The 20,670-nt window shown below is 42.8% G+C and overlaps 1 protein-coding gene across 1 annotated transcript in view; it reads right to left on the bottom strand.

Moving 5' to 3' along the window:
* Positions 1 to 20,670, bottom strand: part of EML6 (EMAP like 6) — a 253,531-nt gene that overhangs the window by 24,756 nt on the left and 208,105 nt on the right. Inside the window, exons 25-26 of the mRNA XM_023190182.3 lie at positions 16,480 to 16,681; positions 16,244 to 16,370 (exon numbers count right to left, since the gene is read on the bottom strand). Of these exons, the coding sequence (XP_023045950.2) occupies positions 16,244 to 16,370; positions 16,480 to 16,681 (329 nt within the window). The remainder of the gene's footprint in view (positions 1 to 16,243; positions 16,371 to 16,479; positions 16,682 to 20,670) is intronic.

The raw sequence follows: 20,670 nt of genomic DNA, 5'->3' as shown, positions 1-20,670 counted from the left end.
GGGGGGAAGTCAGGGAAGGGAAGGGGAAAAAATCTTAGGAAAAATCTCCAAAGCCATGGGGCCTCTCTGTTATCAAGACCAAACTGGACTGTGTTAAGTACAGTCTTCAGAACTGGACTCTGTTGAGAGTATTCCTAAGAACTGGACTCTGTTAAGTGGATTCCTATATCTTCCAGAACCATGTACAGAGATGCTTAGTGATGGGGTTGATGGAAAGGATTCAGGCAGAACTACAAGATGTCCTGAAAGAAGCCTACCCTCTCGAAAATGCTCTTGACTGACGCTATCACGCAGCCTTGTGGTTTTTTGTTGTTGTTGTTGTTTTAAAAATTGGGATATCGTCTTAGACTTGGCTGTTTTAGGTGAATACAAAGTTATCTGGGTGAAAAAATGAGAGCCCAAAGGGTGGAGTGAAGGGAACTAAGTAAAGATGGGCAGAATACTGAGGAGGCCACTGTGATGATCCAAGAGAGGAATGATGAGGCACTTGACTGGAGCAGCGCTTGTGGAGAAGAAAACAGGGGAATATTTAAAGAAATACTGGTAGAATAGACTTCACAGCACTTTGTTATGGATTGCTTTTATGGGATGAACTAGGGAAAGCAACCTAAGGGCAATACCAGTTTTCCAGGCTTGCATATCTGGATAGATGGTGGCATCATGGAATGAGACAGAGAGAAACTATGAATGAGGGAAGATGATGAGTTCAGTTTTGGCATGTTGAGCTTTGAACACCCGTGAGATAGCTTTGTTGGTTGGAAGTTCCACTGACAGATGGGAGTCAGTGATATGATCCTGGGAATCACTAGCCAATGGGTGGGATATAAAAGATTAATTAAGACAGAGGGTAGATGGTAGAGGGTGAAAAGAGGCCAGCCAAAGGTAAAATTCTGAGGACCAACAGCATGTAAGGGGCTGGAAGAGGAAGCAGAGGTGAGACACTGAGAAGAGAGAGGGAGGCATTAGGAGGGCCAAGACAGATTCTTTCAAAAAGACGAGAAAAGTATGTTTATATTCTTCTCCAATATGCACTGTCCAATTCGGTAGCCAACGCCACATGTGGCTTTCAAGAGCCTGAATTGTGCTATAACTGTAAAATACACACTGGAATTTGAAGTCCTAATGAAAAATTTTTAAAAGAATGTAAAATATAATTTTATCTTAATTACGTATTGAAATATTTTTTAATATATCAAGTTAAAATATATTATTAAAATCAATGTCACCATCCGAACTTTTGTAATGTGCCTGCTAGAAAATTTATACCTGTGGCTCACATATTTCTATTGGACAATGCTACTCTAGAAGAAACAAGTTCTTTTAGTAGGACAGAGAGAGGTCACTGGACTAAGGGGTTAGAGAGCCTCCATGTCAACAGAATGGCAGGGACAGAGGACAGGTGAGATAGGATAGAGACTGAAGAAAAGACTGCAAGGCCTGAATGAGAAAGGAATAAAGTTGGAGGGAAGGTGAGGGCAGAAATATGTGTGTAAGTTGAGAAGATCAGTCAAAGGACCTGTTTCTTTCCTGAGGAAAGTTGGGTGGAGATGGGAAACTGGGATGTGTTTTTTGGTTGAGGACATGGATCTGGCTGTGGGAGACTGACACGGGAGACACAGATGAGGGGACAGATGATGAAGGAGCACGGATGGACAGGAGGCCAGGGCCAAGCACCAGGTGAGGGACCTATCTTGACTAGGAGAAGGGACTTACTTCCTCTGAGAAGGAAGAAGGTGAATGGCTTATGTCAGTGAAGGATGGGAAGCAAGATGGAGGAGAGAGAAAGAAGCAACAAGATGGAGTGCGTGTCAGTGGCTTCTGTTTTCTCAGTGAAGGAGGGGCAGGAGGTTGAGAAGGGATGAAACCTGGAAGACTGCTGAGAAGCAGCAAGACAGAACCTACCAAAGAAAAGGATGAAAATGAGGCAGTAGCTTGGAGGGCCATGTGCAGCAGCCAGGCAGCCTCTCTGGTGGTGGCCATCTGTGCCAACGTGGGACTTGCTATCAGAAGAGTGGAGAGGCAGGTGGTAGGAGGAATGTAGGGGAGAAGGGCCAACAGGACTGGGAAATGGCATTTGAGCAGGCACAAAAAGTGAGGCCAGGAAGGGCTGATGAACTTGGGGAAAACTGAAGGTGTCTAGGCACTCATTTGTCAGGATGAAGATCAGGTGTACCCGGGAATGAGCAATCCAGAGGAGAGCTGGTTAAGACACTGAGGGATAGAGGAGTTCCAGGTAATGATGTAACCCAGGGCATGGCAGGCGCTGGCTGGGGTTGGCCAGTTGACCATGAGCTGAAATGCTCAGAGACAGGAAGTTGACAGATGACAAGAACAGGAAGGGGCAAAAGATGGCAGAGCACGACACGAACTTCAAATGAGCGGGAGGGAGTCGGGTAAAGAGCACGCCACCATACTTTAAACACACCCGCAAGAGCACCCTGATCCTCCACACCTTTCACTCCTGCAAATGCCTCCTCGGTTACCACATCTTGACCACACACTAATTGACAGGACGTGGGTCAGCACCCCCGGTAGTTCCCATTCCTCCCAAATGGAGAATCTGTGAGATGTTCAAGACACTTGCCTAAAATAATCAGACCCAACTCTGCCACAGTCTTCGGAGAGACACTCCTTTTTGACAGAAAAGTGCTTACATATTTTTGAAGTGTTCTTTTATCTCCACAAGTGAGTAGGTTTGATTCGATGATTACACTGTGGGAGTGTGATTTCCTAGGCACATTGATCTTTTCTAAAAATCATTTTCCATCACTTTACTTCTGCATTTTTATACACTGGCTACTCTTTGTCATCAAAAGTGAACAAACTATTCTATAATGAACAGTAGGTTTAATTCCTAAAATTATCAGATAGAAGTCATTGCTTTGCTTCAAACCAATACAGAAAATCAAGGGGTTTGAATAAAGAAAATCATTTATAAAAATAGCATCATATTCACTTAGAAAAAAATCAACGAATGATTCAGCTTTTAGTGGAGTTACCTAGCTAAGCAATAGGTCTAGGAGATGATTAATTTCAGCATTTCTGGGTTTAATAGATATTATAATTTCAGTCCCTTGCATCTTCATACAGAACAGGAGTCTTGCCGTTCTACCTGCTCGCCGCAGCTCTGCAGGCAGAACTCTTGCAGAATGAAGGGGTGGGGGGAAGAAGAAGGTAGCTTAGAGAGAAGGGCTCTGGAGCAGGAGTGCTCCTCGCCCTGTGTGCATTACATGTGTGCCATCACTCTCCCACAGGGAGGGCTGGGCTCAGCTTAAACAACACACATGCAACTGCAGATCTCTGTACCAACTCTCAGGCTCTGTAAGGTCACTCCAGCCTCGCGAATGGGATGGAAATGTAGAACTAGAGGTTCTTCCCCATTTATTGGACCAAGCTCCAAGATAGGATTGAGCAGTTTTCATCAATCTCCAAATGGTAAATTCAGCAGCACTAGCTTAGCAGGATCGTCAGTTCTCAGCAACCCTAACAATACAGGCCCACAAAGCAGCTATTGATCAATGACAACAAAGGGCCTCTGTCCGGCTACGCTGACGAAGGATCTGGGAGCGCAGGCTGCTCATTTGCCGTTGACACTGTGCCACTTCACCATGCTTATCGTGCCTCAGGTGAGCTTGAAATTCCCACAGATCTCCTGATTAAATAGGGTGTTTAAAAAAAACTGGGGGCAGCTTCCACATATGAGTGAATAGCAGAAGAGAGGATTTTGAATGGTCCCAACACAAATAAATGACAAATGTTCGAGGTGAAAGATATGCATAGATACCAATTTGACCACTATACATTAGAAGTATTGTAACTATGTACTTTATAAACATAAAATCATTGCGTCCATTAAAAAATTAGAAATTAAAAACCAACTGGGGGCAAATTCTCCCAGATTTCTGTCTCCAAGCACAGCATAAAAGGTTAGAAGGAAAACTGGGATTACTTATATACGGTGATTTGGTGACTGAAGGAAATCTATCTACATCCTTCCCATTTTCTCATAGTCACCTGTGAACACATTCTTTGTTTCACTGTAAATCTGCTGACAAAGCAGCTTGGTGTGTACGATAGGCATGATGGCCACAATGACACAGAATCTTCTTAAATAGATTTAAACCAAACAAACATTGTAATTCCTGAAGGACAGATACTACAAAGATCAAAAAGTCATTTTGCCAAGTGCGGTCCCAGGGCCAGTTGGGGCATTTTGGATTCCACATGAGTCACATCATTTCCCACAAAGACCATCCACAGTTGCTAATGAAGTGAAGGTAAAAGTGTTGCTGACCAAGAATGGACTTGCACAGCATTTTGAAGACAGATTACTTAAATATTAAGAGAAGCAGGCTAAGTAAATTCATCCATTCATCTATTCATTGGAAAAGTATTTGTCTGCTGGGTACTAAATGCAAGGCCCCATGTTAGACACACAGTGGTCCCGTGGTAGGTACAGTACCAACCACTGGGGAACTGATAATCCTACACAGTTTATAATCCAGTGAAATTTTATACTAATGCCATGGACTCATACTAAGGAATCAAGGATTAAAGAAGCTATTAATTTGGAGTTGAAACTAAAACATGACCAAAACAAAAAAAATCTCCGAAACCCCATAAAAAATTTTTAAGCCCACAGCATATAGTTTTCTTTATAGAACTTTCCTTTTGTTTCAGTTCATAAACCCATTCAAGTCAACTCAGAAACAATGAGATAGAAGATAGGTTTTAAGGCCTTATCTATTCAACTGTAAGCACAGTCTAAGAAAAATTCTGGAAAATGCTAATGCCAGAGTGGAATTTTGAGGCCATTTGGTGCTAGCGCCTGTCAGTTCACAGGTAAGGGCACCACCATTTATAAAAGGCTTAGAAACTACTTCTAATTTTGGTTTGGTAAAAGTTCCTTGGTTTCCTAAGGAACATATGCCATAGACTGACAGTGAATATATCCCACAAGGACTAAAATATTAATGTAGAATATTCACAGATTCCTCCTTTATAATCTGCTGCTAAGAATAATTCTGGCACCGCCTCCTCGTGTTTGCTTGTGCTGGGCCGCTGAGATGACTGGAGAGTGAAGTTGCCTTGGTGGTGGAAGGCAGTTTGGGAAGTGAAATGGTTCCTTTCCCCTCTCTTCACAGAGAATTGGGAGAGGAATTCCACTTGGGACATACCCCCAGACTTGTATGGGATGCCCAGACCGCATAAACCAGGGTGACCATCTCTTGTGTCAAAGTTGTTAACCTCTGCTATTGCATGGAGGGAGGGTTAAGGGAGACCGAGCAGAGCTCAGACAGGGGCACTGCAGGGAGTGGGGAGGGTGAGGATCACCCTTCAGGATTCTGACTTGCCTGCTGGTCCACAAGTGGGGGCTATTGAAAATGATGGAATGCTGACAGCTGGGATCAGCCAAATGTGGGTGCATATCGCAAGGGGCTACTGGTACCTGGGAATGAGTCCTTGTCCATGGGGACTGTTGGAAGCACTACTCATCCATCCACATTGGAAGTAAACTTACAGCAGGTAAGACAGAGAAAGGAGAGTTGCCTGATCCTCTAGACTCCTCCTAAACATCCACTATCACACATTCCCTGCCAGAGAAAGCAGAAAATTACCCTCAACACCACTGAGATGCAGTCTGGGGTAAGGGCTTCTCCACTTCAGACCACTGTTTGGAATTGCCTAAAGGCAGAAGCCAGATGGAGAAGGCTGCAGCCTGAGCACTGGAAGGATGGCCAGTGAGGCCTGATGCTTAGAAGCACAGATTTCCTAGCTGGATTATGAATTTTAATGACAAAGTATCAACAAGATTTCAGCCTTTGATATCTAATCCATGGGCTAGACTGAAAATGAACCTAAATCTTGTTAAGTTGTTAAGGAGTCTATTTACTCATGCAACACTTATTTACTAAATGCCAGCATGTTCTAGATTATAGAGATAAAGCAGGTATAAAACAGGAATTTTGCTTTCACAGAGTTGACAAACCTACTTGGGAGAGGAGAGCTTTATGTGTAACCCTGATCAGGTCAACAGCAAGAGCCTGTGATTGTTCAGTTCTTAAGGCAACTCACAGGTCTCCCACCAACAGAAATGAGATAATAAGGAAACCAAAAAGGAAGCCTTCAGAAAGGCAATTCTCCTCAGTGCCAATCTCAGACTTGGCAAGACAGAACAAAGACAAACAAAATCTTCTCAGAGAGCAGAACAGGTGCAGCCAGAAGATGGCCAAGGAACCCATCACATTGTGCTGAAGAGAACCTCAGACAGCCTGAAACCTGGGCCTGAGGCAGGGTCTGTTGAAGCCAAAGTCAGTTAGTTCCCATAGTAGACACTTCTAAGTGTGTTAGAATTGTTTTGTAGTAGTTACTTACACTGCCTGAGCTGGTAGGCATGTACTCAGATTCTCCTTAACATTTGGGTATGTGTTTCAGGAGGAGATGGTAGAAAAGTATAAAATACATCTCAAAGAAATAAAGGAAGCCTCTGGTGCTTGGAAAAATGCTAATAAGCATGGCTGTATGTCTCACTGGGGCATGCTAAGGACTTGGGAAGCCTTAACAGTGTTGCCTAAAAAAATGCCATTAGCTCCTGCCTTATGTAACTGTATCTATAGCTTTCTGCATACCCTAAAATTAGAGAAACTTCATCTAACTTTTTTTTGAGATGGAGTTTCGCTCTTGTTGCCCAGGCTGGAATGCAATGGTGCGATCTCAGCTCACTGCAACCTCCGCCTCCCGGGTTCAAGTGATTCTCCTGCCTCAGCCTTCCCCTGAGTAGCTGGGATTACAGGTGCCTGCCACCATGCCTGGCTAATTTTTGTATTTTTAGTAGAGATGGGGTTTTGCCATGTTGGCCAGGCTGGTCTTGAGCTCCTGACCTCCGGTGATCTGCCCACCTTGGCCTCCCAAAGTGCTAGGATTACAGGTATGAGCCACCACACCCGGCCCCACCTAACTTTTATACAATCACTTTTCCATCATTTACATCATTAACATCACTATCCTGTGAGGACTAAGCAGATTGGTGTCAGAAGTGGGATTAAAGCAAAAGATGTCTTTAAGCCCTTGTCAGAATGTAGCTGCCCATTTTCAAGGTAGACACTAAACTATTCTGAGGTTTTATATGTAAGAGGATATCCAAGGGGAGCCGAGTTTTCCTTTGACTCTCATTGAGCCAACTCTTGTAGAAGTCAGAGATTCCATAATGATTTAAATACAAACAGTATTTAATTAACGCACAAAATTTGATTGATAGAGTATATAAACACAATGTTGCTTGAAACTGTTTTTAGAAGATGGCTGTGTACATGTCATCTACCCAGGTAAAACAGTTGAATATCTGGATAAAATCTAACACATTAGTGACTAAAACTATATGTATCACAGTATCTACAGTTATCCATAATTTATAAAGTAAACTACACGAAGTTGAAGCTAAGGCAATACAATTTAAGCATTAAAAACTAACTTTTCTACTTTTTTTTTTTTTTTTTAAAGACAGAGTCTTGCTCTATAGCCCAGGCTGGAGTACAGTGGCATGATCATGACTCGCTGCAGCCTTGACCTCCCAGGCTCAAGTGATCCTTTTATCTCAGCCTCCCAATCAATTAAACCACCACATTGGGCTAATTTTTAAATTTTTCATAGAGATAAGGTCTCCCTATATTGTCCAGGCTGGTCTCAAGTGATCCTCCTGCCTTGGCCTCCCAAAGTGCTGGGATAACAGGCTTGCCCCACTGTGCTTAGCCTAAGACTTCTTTTTTTAGATAGAGTTTTGCTCTTGTTGCCTAGACTGGAGTGCAATAGTGATCTCGGCTCACCACAACCTCCACTTCCTGGGTTCAAGCAATTCTGCTTCAGCCCCCTGAGTAGCTGGGATTATAGGCATGTGCCACCACACCCAGCTAATTTTGTATTTTTAGTAGAGATGGGGTTTTTCCATGTTGGTCAGGGTGGTCTCGAACTCCTGACCTCATGTGATCCACCCTCCTTGGCCTCTCAAAGTGCTGGGATTATAAGCGTGAGCCCCTGCGCCCGGTCGACTTTTTTTTTTTTTTTTTTTTGAGACAGAGTCTCGCTCTGTCGCTGGGGCTGAAGTGCAATGGCCGTGCAATGGCCGGATCTCAGCTCACTGCAAGCTCCGCCTCCCGGGTTTACACCATTCTCCTGCCTCAGCCTCCTGAGTAGCTGGGACTACAGGCGCCCGCCACCTCGCCCGGCTAGTTTTTTGTATTTTTTAGTAGAGACGGGGTTTCACCATGTTAGCCAGGATGGTCTCGATCTCCTGACCTAGTGATCCGCCCGCCTCAGCCTCCCAAAGTGCTGGGATTACAGGCTTGAGCCACCGCGCCTGGCCTTGTTTTTTTTTTAAGAGAGACATGACCATTTTAGCCTGAGCTAAGCAGGAGAGACTGGCAACAAGCTCAAAGTCTACTGAAGAAGGAAAAAAATATGCTTTAGGTGACTCTGGGATTTTGACTTTTGGCCACAAATTATGCAGCTTCTCAGGTAAGAAAAGAAGGGAGCAGTTGAACCTCTTTTCAGTGATAGGTGAAAAATGCTGTAAGTAAAATAATGCTATAAAGATAATGTAGAAACAGAAAGTGTTAAGTCTAACATTCTTTTATTCCTCTCTGGACAGATGGCCAAAATCTGTATGCCTCAGCAGTTGTTAATAAAGGACCTTGGAAAAAAATACAGATGGCTGACTCAGGGGCATTGAGAAAACAATCCTTGAGCTAAGTATTGTATCCTCTTCAAAATATAAAGGTTAAGTGAGTACTTATATGCCAATTTCCATAATAGTTTAATTCTTCTACTTATTCTGTATCTTGTCATTATAAAACTGGGTTTCTATAGAATGCATGTTCCAACTGTATATAGCAAATAAAAATATCCATTATGACCAACCCCCATGTGGCCAGTTAAGTGAGGAAGAAATGAGGACATCCACCTATGTCAAACAGCAGGCATTTAAAAATAAATTACTAAGCATGGCCCCACAAGATGTAAATAGGAAGACTAATACCTGGTCAGCTCATACGAATTTCAGTAAAAGATCATAACCCATACTTAGAGATATTATTAGATACTACCTATCAATTATCAAAAAGAATGTTCCCTTGTGATCATGTAGTTTACCACAGTATACAAAATTGAAGCTGCATGATAATTTGATAAGAACAAAAAATGTGGACATTGGCACTAAGTATTGCTGTAGTTGTAAGTTTCTAATTTCTGGCTTTCTCTTAATGGAATAATGAAAACCTGTGGAGATGAGTCCAATATGTTTAAACACACATTGATTCATTCATTCACAACAGGGTCTCGCTCTGTTGCTCAGGCTGGAGTGCACTGGTGTGATCATAGCTCACCGCAGCCTTGAACTCCTGGCCTCAAGTGATCCTCTCATCCCAGCCTCCTGAGTAGCTGGGATTACAGGAGTGTGTTTTCATTCCCAGCTAATTTTTAAAATTTTTTTTTGTAGAGATCGGGCTCCTTATGTCGCCCAGGCTCATCTAAACTCCTGCCAGCCTCAACCTCCTGGGTTCAAGTTCTCTTCCCACCTCAGCCTTCCAAAGTGCTGGGATTACAGGTGTGAGCTACTATGCCTGGCCTTAAACATTATTTTTAAAGGATATATGGGAATAACAAAACATAATGTGAATAGAAGACTACAATTTTTAAAAGCAGCAAACCTCAGCATTAATGTATTTTGTAAGCTGATTGCTGTGGCATGCTCAGATGGTGGTATAAAAACTCACCAAAATTGTTTCACTTTACTTGGGTAAAGTTTTAAACATCTCTAATAAATTCTTGACATTGATTTGGTTGCATTTTTACTGGCATCTCTGATTTTTAAAAAGTTATACAGATATAATACTAGGTAATAAAAACATATGCAAAAGTAGTTACAAATAATAGTAATTACTGTTCCACAGTGAAATATCCTAAGGTTCTTTTCTGTGATAATCATCACTTTCCATTAGAAAGAACAATTAAAGGAGAATGAACAAGATTTTGTGTGTGCTCCAAATCTCCAACTAATGTGTACTCACAGAGCCCAGATGCCACTCACAGGACAGGAATATCAAAGATAAGCATGGGACCCCTTAGCAAAAAGCAGACGATATCAAAGGTACATAGTGGTACCACAAAAATGACACGCACACCAACCCAAAGGAGGGTCTGCTAACGTGACAATCTAAACACGAAGCAATGCCAATACCAAACCATTAATGAAAATTTGTTGAGCCTACAAAAGGTTACGATATTCCTTCCAGAGACAAATAATATAAACTATACTCTTAAAAAGGAGTATCTCCCAATAATAAATTAACTCATACTTAGTTTATCACCAAATATGTGGGCAGAGTGACAAATGATTTAAGAAATAAAATAGTAATTTGTTTAATTGATATATCTTTCCCTTGAGAATTCAAGTATCAGTTGGAGATGTAAAAAAATATATTTTTTGAGCTGGGCATGGTGGCTCTCACCTGGAATCCTAGCACTTGGGAGGCCACGGTGGTAAGACTGCTTGAGCCAAGGAGTTTGAGAATACCCTGGGAAACATAGTAAGATTACCCTGTCTCTAAAAAAAAGATTTGTTGGTATGGTGGTGCACACCTGTAGTCCCAGTCCCAGGTTCTTGCGGGGCTGAAGTGGGAGAACTGCTTGAGCCCAGGAGGTTGAGGCTGCACTGAGAGACAGGATCACACCGCTGTACTACACCCTGGGCAACAGAGCCAGACCCAGTCTCAAATATATATATATATATATTTTTTTCTAAGTTGATATTATAAAACTCCAAATCTTAGGCCAGAGGACTAAATGACAAAAATGGAATTTGGACTGACCTGAAATGTGGGCCTCCTGGCAGATGTCTCTAAATTAAGTTGACCTTCCCTCCCGCAAAGTGACAGCTTATGCATGTCTGTGTAGTAGCCACGTCCTGAGCCAGTCTCTCGTCAACGGAGGAGCTCGTGGGAGGGCAGGAGGATACAAATTTTCCCACGAGAATGACAAAATACAGGGGCATCACTGACATCCCAATAGGAAGCTGGGACACTTGGAGAGCTGTACTTTTAAGAGAATATTATGTTACTTCCTACTTTTATTTTTCACTTCCATATGTGTATGTTTTGAAACTACAAAAAAACCTTTACATCCTGACTGCTGGCATCTTCCAACATTCATATTACCACCCAGCCATATGATACTCACACATGGCTAGTGCAGGAATCGTTGACTGTCTAGCCCAGCTGAAGGCAGTATGGTTTGGACCAGTGACCACTGCATGTTGTCTCTTTCTCCCTCCTCCAAAGTGGTGATTCAGAAAAATTATCTTCATTCTGTCCTCTCTTTACCACTATTTGGCAAGTTAGGGTGGTTAATATTATCATTAGCCACAGGACCATGAGGGGCTTTATCTGGACCTGGATGAGAAAATTTCACAGTACTCTGAGATCCTGAATGTGGCGACTGGCTGAGACTTTGAGCTGCCTCTTTTTGGGAAGGTGGTATAACTGCATTTCAAATTACATATAGGATAGTGGGGTTTCATGGTGGTTTTTTTTTTTTTTTTTTTTTTTTTTTTTTGACAGATTTTCACTCTGTCACCCAGGCTGGAGTGCAGAGGTGCCATCTTGACTCACTGTAACCTCTGCCTCCTGGGTTCAAGCGATTTGTGCCTCAGCCTCCCGACTAGCTGAGATTACAGGTGTGTGCCACCACACCAGGCTAATTTTTGTATTTTTAGGAGAGACAGGGTTTCACCATGTTTCCTAGGCTGGTCTTGAACTCCTGGCCTCATGTAATCTGCCCACTTTGGCTTCCCAAATTCTGAGATTACAGGCGTAAGACACCGTGCCTGGCCTATATTTAGGATAGTTTTAAATGGGGCCATTTTAAGAGGATATATAGGACAAGACAAGGGTGAATTGTAGTTGCCATTTTCTATTTTGGGTCTATCCAAATCACCTCTGGGTAAGTGATTACATTGCTAGTCTATGGTGGCAGGTGACTATTTCCAAGGGAAGAGTCAAAGACTTTTTCTCCTTAGCCCACAGTGATTGGTTCAAGGGTAGCCTGGGGCTCACCAGAGCCAATAGCACCTCAAAAGACATTTGTAGGGGGGACTTGTGAATCAGAAGCAATTCTTTCCTACTGATTTTGAACCAGAGACTATAAGTTCTGCAGCCATGTTTCTATCTGAAGAACTGTAATAACCCAGAGGAAGCAGAACTGAGATATGAAGGAAAAAACCAGAATCCTGGCAGCAAGATTTGAGTTCTCTTAACAAGTGATACCTGAAGTTGCCCTACCCCTGCATACTTAGGTGTGTAAGCCAGTAAGTTCCCTTTTGCTTAGGCCAGTTTGGGTTGGGTGACCCCCTTGAAAGCCCCTACGTTATAAATCAAAAAACAATATGTAAGCTAGGTGTGACTTCAGTAATGTGAAAAGAAAATTCTCCATTTTACAGGCAACTCTGATAATTTGGTACTGAGCAAACCTTAGGGATTTTACCACTTGCTGAATTGGGGAAAACTGTTTTTACTGAAGTCTGAATACAGGATTTGGGCACCATCCCTCATGTTGACATGATATAAGCATTTTGCATCTTAAATTGCTCTGAAAAACTATGCTTCCCCCTTCATTTTTTCTCCCCAAAAGGAACTTTCCTGACATTTTAAGTATCAATTAAATATCTTAAGTTTGTAGATGGATAAAAGATTACATTATAAGAAAACATGGCAAAGGAGGTGAGGTCAAAAGCTGAGAGCAAGTGGTGTGTCAGGTTGGGGCGTGGCACTTGAGAGGCAGGAAGGTTTGGAAGGGTTCCTCTAGACCAGAATTAGCATCAAGTTGGCTGGGGATGAAGGAGGGTGGCGTGGGGTAGCCCTGAGTGTCCAGAGAAGGAGTGAAAGCATGGATTCCCAAAAATAAAAAAGACTTCATGACTTTCCTCAGCCACGCACCACACGCGGCAGCTGAGCAGCAAGAACACCCAAGGGTTCACCCAAGGTTGGGGACCAGCCAGATGAGTCTAGGTCACGGAGGCACGGCATCCCGGTGTGCTAGAGGAAAGCTGGAGTAACTGGGCTACCCGCTGAACACCTCACGGACATTATATATCTGGTAGGTATGGCCCAGGATTCTTTTGAGACCAGTTGTAAATTTCTTCTCAGCTTCCTCATTTTTTGAAAGATTAGAACTAAAGATCATACGGCTTCTGAAGAATAAGAACTCACAATGTAATTAGCAATTGTACAAGGAAGCATGATCTGAAGTCTCACAGCTATTTTAAAGTCAAATAACTGAGTCTAATTAGAAGCAGTCCACAGCTATCTTAAAATTTAGGAATTAGGAATTCAGTTGCTTAAAAGGTAATTGATGCATAAAGCACAGCTGCCTTCAAGGCATTTTTCTCAGTAGCACAGGTGCTACAGTCATCTCACAGTTTCTAATTGTTTTTAGGTGACAGGCGATTTACCAGAGGTAGAGCTGCCTGAAACATTGCTAAGAGACAAAACAGTGCTAAGGATCTGCGTGGAGTGGCTGTTCCAAGCTCACATCTCTTTCAGTCCTCGAGTACTCGTCTCCCATTAGTCTCATTGGTGCATGTCTTGAACCAAGTGTTTAGAAAAAGCACCCAGGTATATATAGGTATTTGCAGGTATATACAGAAGGCATCATGATGGGAACACCAAGGAAAACCCCTGCCTCTCAAATCTTCAAGCAGGGCTTGAAGTAGCCAAAGAAAGCAGTGTCAGGGGCTGTTGGGCAACAGCCCTGAATTTCCCAGAGAGAAGCTGGCCACTGCTGCCTGGCTTCATGTGGTTCTGATGTCAGCATTTTTCTGTCTCAGGCCCTCTGTCATTCCAGGATGCTGGAGTCCACGGGCCCCGTTTTATACCCTAGCTGAGGACTAAGATATGCTGTTTAACTTCTTGTGCCACCCTCCCAATTCCATCACTCATCCTGCTTTCTCTCAAATTCCCTGAATGCCCTGACTTGCCTGGCAATGTTCTCTTTTGTGGTCCAGAAGCTGACTACAGTCTGATCTCTGAGGTTCAGGTTCCCCTAAAATTACTGACCAGGACTGGTGCAGTCTGCTTGTTCTTGGTTCTGATTATGATTTGCCCCCATGGAGGCTGCTAAGTTGGGCATCATTTATTGCTCTTTACTAGCTGACCCTACCTGGCACGGCCCCACTCTGCTCCCAGCATGCTGTGCAGCTGGCAGTGTGTGCTCCAGTTACAGTTCCTTCTGGGAATTGAGGCTGTCAAGGCTTTTTAAGTTATCTAGGAAGTTGCTCTCTACAGAAAAGGCTTGATTATTCCTCCAGACCCTATACTTATCTTAAAATTGTTTTCTTCGCTAAATCCTGGTGTGAACTTTTTTTTTTAATGCTAGTAAAGTACTGAACTGCCTACCCCATCTCATAATATTATAAGGCTTTTTCCTTTTGTTAAAAAAGAGTGTCAATCCAGGGTATGCTACTATACAGCTTCCTATCTGATGTGGGTATAGCTTGATAATAAAATGGGGTCACTTGAAAATTCTGAATTTTAAAATTAAAAATTATTGAGGTCCTCTCTATCATCAGTCCTCCTACCTTTCATTAAGTTGGGCAGCATGAGATTTTGACAGACTTGCCCAAAGAGGCAACAAGACAGGAGGATTAGGTGAGCCTTGGTTTGGGTTTGAAATCAGCTGCAGTGTTTGGAATTTAGGGCTTGGGTTAAATGATTATATTTTGGTGGCTGGCAAGAATCTCAGCATGATGTACGACTGAGTTACAGAAATCAGCCAGAAACACCCTTGGGATAATGGCCATGTCAACTCATTTCATAATGGTATCTGAAACTAGAAATGAAATTAGAAAGACTGGGTAGTTTTGTTTTGTTTTTTTTTTCTGAAGGAATGTATAATTCAGGTCAAACATTTTTTTAAGAGTGGATTATTTAAGTGGGAGGCCTATTCATGCACTTCTATGCATATGGTTCTTTTTCCCCTTAATTCTTAGAATTAGGACATGTAAAATTGTCTGTTTGTGGCCACTTTAAAACCATGTTGCAAGCAAAATGAACTATAAAGACCACTGCAGAAAAATCTCTATTTTTTTTCTTAAAAGAGAGCTCTGAATCTTTGTAACATCTAACAAAGACGGTAGGGAAAAATTAGGGCTTTTTTGCATTAGATTCAATCTTCTTGCCAGTAGCACACCCACCATTTACCAAGTTTATTTTGACATCTGGCACTGAATTCAAGGAAGAGGAGCAGGAGGAGGTTACATTTTTTTGCATCTAAAACCCCACATAATAGTAAGAAGTGATAGGTCAGACTTATTAGTTACTGTTAGGCAGAAAGCCATACTAAACGCAAACTACTTGAATCTCATAAATTACATATTGTGGGACTAGTATATTGCGAACATTGAGCCTACCTCAATGTGAACAGCCAACAGAATTCTTAAAACATCTTTGAGATCCATGAAATTCTTTTTAGTTATTAGAGTTTTTATTCAATATCCTCTCTCAGCATGAATATGATACATTAAGTAATATAATAATTCTGAGCTTTTCTTTTTAGAAATGCTAAAGTGTTTAACAAATCTTATCAATACTTAAAATAGCACATTGAAAAGCCCTAAAATAATACCAGAAGACACTCTTTCTACATAGAGGATCCAAGGCAACAAAATCAAATGGGATAGGCTGGAATTGCCAAACCCACCTAGACAAATCTGGGCAAATGAAGACACAGTAAGAGAAGATACACCAAGTGAACGGAGTATAAGGCACAGCTTCTGGTTAGAATGGAAGATGGTTTTTCACAACTCCACAACTGTTCCTCCATGACCTCAGAAGCCTGTCCTCCCCTCCTACCTTGCTGGTCAGCAGGCTTTCCTGTCAGCCGCCACAGTCAGGACTGCTTTTGGAATACCCTAGCATTTTTTCTGGGCGTGGAGAAGCCTAGCCCAGCTAAATTTCATGTCTATTCAAGTCACATTCCAGAACCAACTTCCACAAAGTATAAACCACCCTTTGTCACGTACTGGGATATTGTGCAATTTTTTTTTTCCCAGCTTAAGCCTGTGTACAGGTGAAGACCCTGTGCAGATTTATAAAAGACTGACTTAAGTAGCAACTTTGAGGGCAAAGAAAATGCACTCTGGTTTAAACAAGTTTGTTGTCATCAGATATAAGAGCAAGCAAACCTGGCAACACCATACCTTTCTTCCACGGAAACTTCCTTCAGCTGCTGGTGTGGCTTGGTGCCTTCCATTTCCCTGATGCTCACAGCATAGATCTTGGTGGTGTAGTCAATGGCCTTTTCTCTAGCAACATCGCTGTCATAGCCTCAAACAACAAAAAGAGAATGGGGAGCCAGTTGGTTTGCAGTGGCCCAGGAAGGGAGGTGGTGGGAGGTATAGCCGGCACAGGAGGCGCGTGGCAGGTGGGGGCTCACCTCCATCCTCTTCCACGTCGGTGTCCGACTCCTCGCTATCCACCAGCTTGCTCTCCTGGGTCCCCACAAACTCCCTGGTCCAGATCATCAGGGCTGTGTCGGCGCCGCCCACTGTGAGCAGCACAGAGTCATTGTGCAGCCACCTCACGTTGGTGACATGTGCACTGTGCCCCACGTACTTCTTGAATCTTGCGTGCTGTCCCTGTAAAGCCCGAAATTGGTGATTACCCCAGCTACTGTCTCATTCTTTCTTTCTCTGGGCTCATTTATCCATATTAATTTCTACTGGTTTCTACTGGATACAAAGCAAACAGTTCAACAGCAATTTCCCTACATTTCAACTAGAATGTAAGCTCCATGCGGGCAGGCACTAGGTCTCTTCTTTTTCTTCAAACAGTACCCAGCTCACAATAGGTCCTCAATATATATTTTTTGAGGGAATGAATGAAACGTCAGACTACAGAACCTATTTTCTGGGAATCTGTGGACATATAAAAAGTTTGTTCTGGTTCTCTCAAATGTCAAATGTGCTGTCTCCACAGGTCTTTAGTGTAAACTCCTGACTGAGTCTGGCTGACATCTGAGATCAAAAGTGTCTTCACAGCCATCCCCTACAGTGACTTTTGTACCATAGTCGAGGCAGTGGCAGAACAGCAAAGGATCTCTTATAAACTTGGGGCCACAAGTAAGATGTAAAATGAACTAACAGTTTCTGCCACAGACGCTAGAAAGCATTTTTAACAGAAACACTCAAACACTGATTTAAAGACAAAGCTCCTTTTCAACAAACGTAGCCAAATACATAAAACCCAATTTCTCAGTAACAACTAAAAGCTTCTTGACTGGTGTGCCCAGGCCACCCCACCTTTATCCCCAGTTGAGGGCAGAGGGCAGAGGGTGGAGGGTGGAGGGTGGAATGTGAGTCAGCTGCTCACGCCAGGGCAGTCCTGACAAGTGGTGCAAAATCAAAGCTCGCACCAGAAAGAGTTTCCATATTCAGCTCATGAGCCACAGCCTGGCAAAAACAGCTGCAGCGGTAGCCATTTAAAGAGGTGGAGTTTTTCCATCCTCTCAGCGACTCCGAGGGAATACCTTACACAATCTGGAAAGCCACATGCACTCTCTGAGGTGGTGAGAGAGCCACCAGTATCCTAGATGAAAATTTTATTAATTTACAAGTGGCTCCCAGAGGGGTCTGGACTGGCCTGCTGGAGAATCTGAAACCAGCATAGACACACGGCAGCGAGCAGGTGCGGGAGCATTAGCGACTTTGTAATACTCCTGGTCAAGATCTCCCTGTGTTTGGCCAACCACTAGCTGACAGCAGAGTGGAACTGGCAACTCCTCAGTAGAGTACTGAGCCTAGAAAGATTCCTGAAGCAAACAGGCAGGTCTATTTCCAGGAGGCCCTCCAGAGTCATTAGTTTGCTAGCATAGGCAGAACAAAAGAATTTCCAAGAAAAACCTGTTCGAACATGTGAGATCCAGAAGGCATGGAAACAGAGGACAATCACAGCAGCTGCAGCCATGTGCCCTGCTGGTCTTCTAGCTGGAAGCAGGAGCACATCCAGTTTATATACCACAAATGCAAGCTGTTTCTTTACAGAAGTAAAAGAGCATGAGAAACGCCTCTCTACACCCTTAACTTATAAGAGGGACACAGGGTTTCCAGATGGGAAGAAAAAATGCAAAAAAGAAAGGTTCAGGGAAAAACAGATTCTTAAGGGATGAGATTCAGGTTGCAGAGGGAAAAAAGGGACATAGAGGAAGAGAAAGAGAGGAAAAAATTCAGGGCCAATGAAGAGATTTAACAAGGCAGAGATTCTCCCAGCAGTGGGTGATTCAAGATTCTCAGAATAGGAAACAAGACCACTGCTCCATGCAACAATAAAGGGAATTGACACTTGGTAGAAGGTTCTGTGAAAGCAGCTGCTGTTTCAGGAAGAAGACACTGGCAGCGATGTTTAGTGGTTCCCGGCAGGGCCTATGGAGGAAACATCCTCAAGACCTGGCACAGCCAGTGGGATGAATGACCTTTCTGGGTCTTCAAGCCGAATCTGCATTTGTTACACCCATCAGAACTTGCTGCTTCCCCACGACTCTCTTATTCATCGAGTGATGAAATAATGGATGATAGCACCAGAAAAACCTGGAATATGGGCAGGTGCAGTGGTTCATGCCTGTAATCCCAGCACTTTGGGAGGTTGAGGTGGGCAGATCACTTGAGGTCAGGAGTTCAAGACCAGCCTGGCCAACATGGTGAAACCCCAACTCTACTAAAAATACAAAAATTAGCTGGGCATGGTGGTGAATGCCTGTAATCCCAGCTACTCGAGAGGATGAGGCAGGAGAATCGCTTGAACCTGAGAGGCAGAGGTTGCAGTCAGTTAAGATCACACCACTGCACTCCAGCCTGGGCAACAGCAAGACTCCGTCTTAAATAAAAAAAAAACCTGGAATATGTCTCCAGAGTAGTGGTTGCCAATCCCTTGTAGGGAGGAAATTTCTGAGAATCTCATGAAAGCTGGGCACTCACCCCCTACAGTCACATTTCAGTTTCCCTATCTGTAAAATTTTCCATGCAAAGTTTCTCTCTGAAAAATCATCCTCCAGAGCTTTTGACATTCTGAGCAGGAAACTTAAGCACTTGAGGGCATGGAGGGTTTTAAAAATGCAAATGACATAGTGGCATTTTACTCTCTCCATTTAGCAGAAGGGTCTAGGTTTGGAAGGAAAGGGACGCTATGGGAAGCAATCAGCAGGCCATATAGATGGAGTCAAAAAACAGAATTTGGTTTTCTGATCCATGGTTTAAGATACTACAAAAATGGGTCGTGCTCTTGTTAAGGCTCTGACAAAGGTTAGAGTCTGTCTCATGGAGGCTGGGACAAGATGGTTGTCAGGGCACTAACGATCTAATTGAGAAGGCTTTAACCTATAAAACTGAATATTAATAAAGATACACATCTGGCATGGAAAGAAAAATGCCTGGAAGAGATACCCACTCATGGGTAGGTATAATGAGAAAAAGAGCCAAGATAATGACATGATTTTAGCTCCTAACAAACAGAACTTGAATTTTGGACACAGAGCTGTGTGGTGGTAATAAGATCTCACAGGTATCACCAAGACTGATGACATAGAACTTAATGCGAGAATATAGCAATGGCATGGTACATTAGTCTGCTTGGGTAACCATCACAAAATGCCCTAGGCTGGGTAGCTAAACAGCAGAAATTTATTTCTCACAGTTTTAGAAGCTGGCCAAGATTAAGGTGCTGGCCAATTTGGTTCCTCGTGAGGGCTCTCTTCCTGGCTTGTAGATAGCTGCCTTCTCACTGTGTGCTCACATGGAGAGAGTATAGTGTGTGTGTGGAGAGAGAAAGCCAGCTCTCTGGCATCTCTTCTCTAAGGACACTGATTCTATCAGATTAGGGCCCCTCCCTTATAAACTCATTTAATCTTAGTTACTTCCCTAAATGTCCTCTCTCCAAATACAGTCCCATTGGGAGTTCGGGCTTTAACATAGATTTGGGAAGATAACCATTCAGTTCACAACAGATAATGAACTTTGTTCAACAGAGTGACAGCAGTTGGACAAGTGTGACTATACAGCTGGAAATATTCATTGGCAAGAGATTCATGTATTTCGGAAGGAAAGTGTGCCAGAAAAATCAGATTTTTTTTTTTTTTTTTTTTTTTTTTTTTTAAAGAAGAGGCCAGATGCAGTCGCTCATGCCTATAATCCCAGCACTTTGGGAGGCCAAGGCAGGTGGATCACCTGAGGTCAGGAGTTCGAGACCAGCCTGGTCAACATGGTGAAACCCCATCTCTACTAAAAATATAAAAAAATTAGCCAGCTGTAGTGGCAGGCACCTGTGATCCCAGCTATTCAGGAGGCTGAAGCAGGAGAACCACTTGAATCCAGGAGGCAGGGGTTGCAGTGAGCTGAGATTATGCCATTGCACTGCAGCCTGGGCAACAAGAGCAAAAACTCCAACTTCAAAAATAAGTAAATAAGTAATTCTTTAAAAAAAAAAAAAGAGGAAGACAAGTGATTCTATCAAAATAATTCGTATTTGGCTAGTAGTCTTTTTAAGCTATGAACCTATTTCTTCAATCAAATCTGACACAGAACTTAAGAATGAAAAGATAATTTAAAATAATGGAAAAAGATTTGTACAGATACTT

The sequence above is a fragment of the Piliocolobus tephrosceles genome, chromosome 15, assembly GCF_002776525.5.
Source record: "Piliocolobus tephrosceles isolate RC106 chromosome 15, ASM277652v3, whole genome shotgun sequence".
Taxonomy (NCBI): Eukaryota; Metazoa; Chordata; class Mammalia; order Primates; family Cercopithecidae; genus Piliocolobus; species Piliocolobus tephrosceles.
This window is presented reverse-complemented; position numbering and strand designations above follow the sequence as displayed.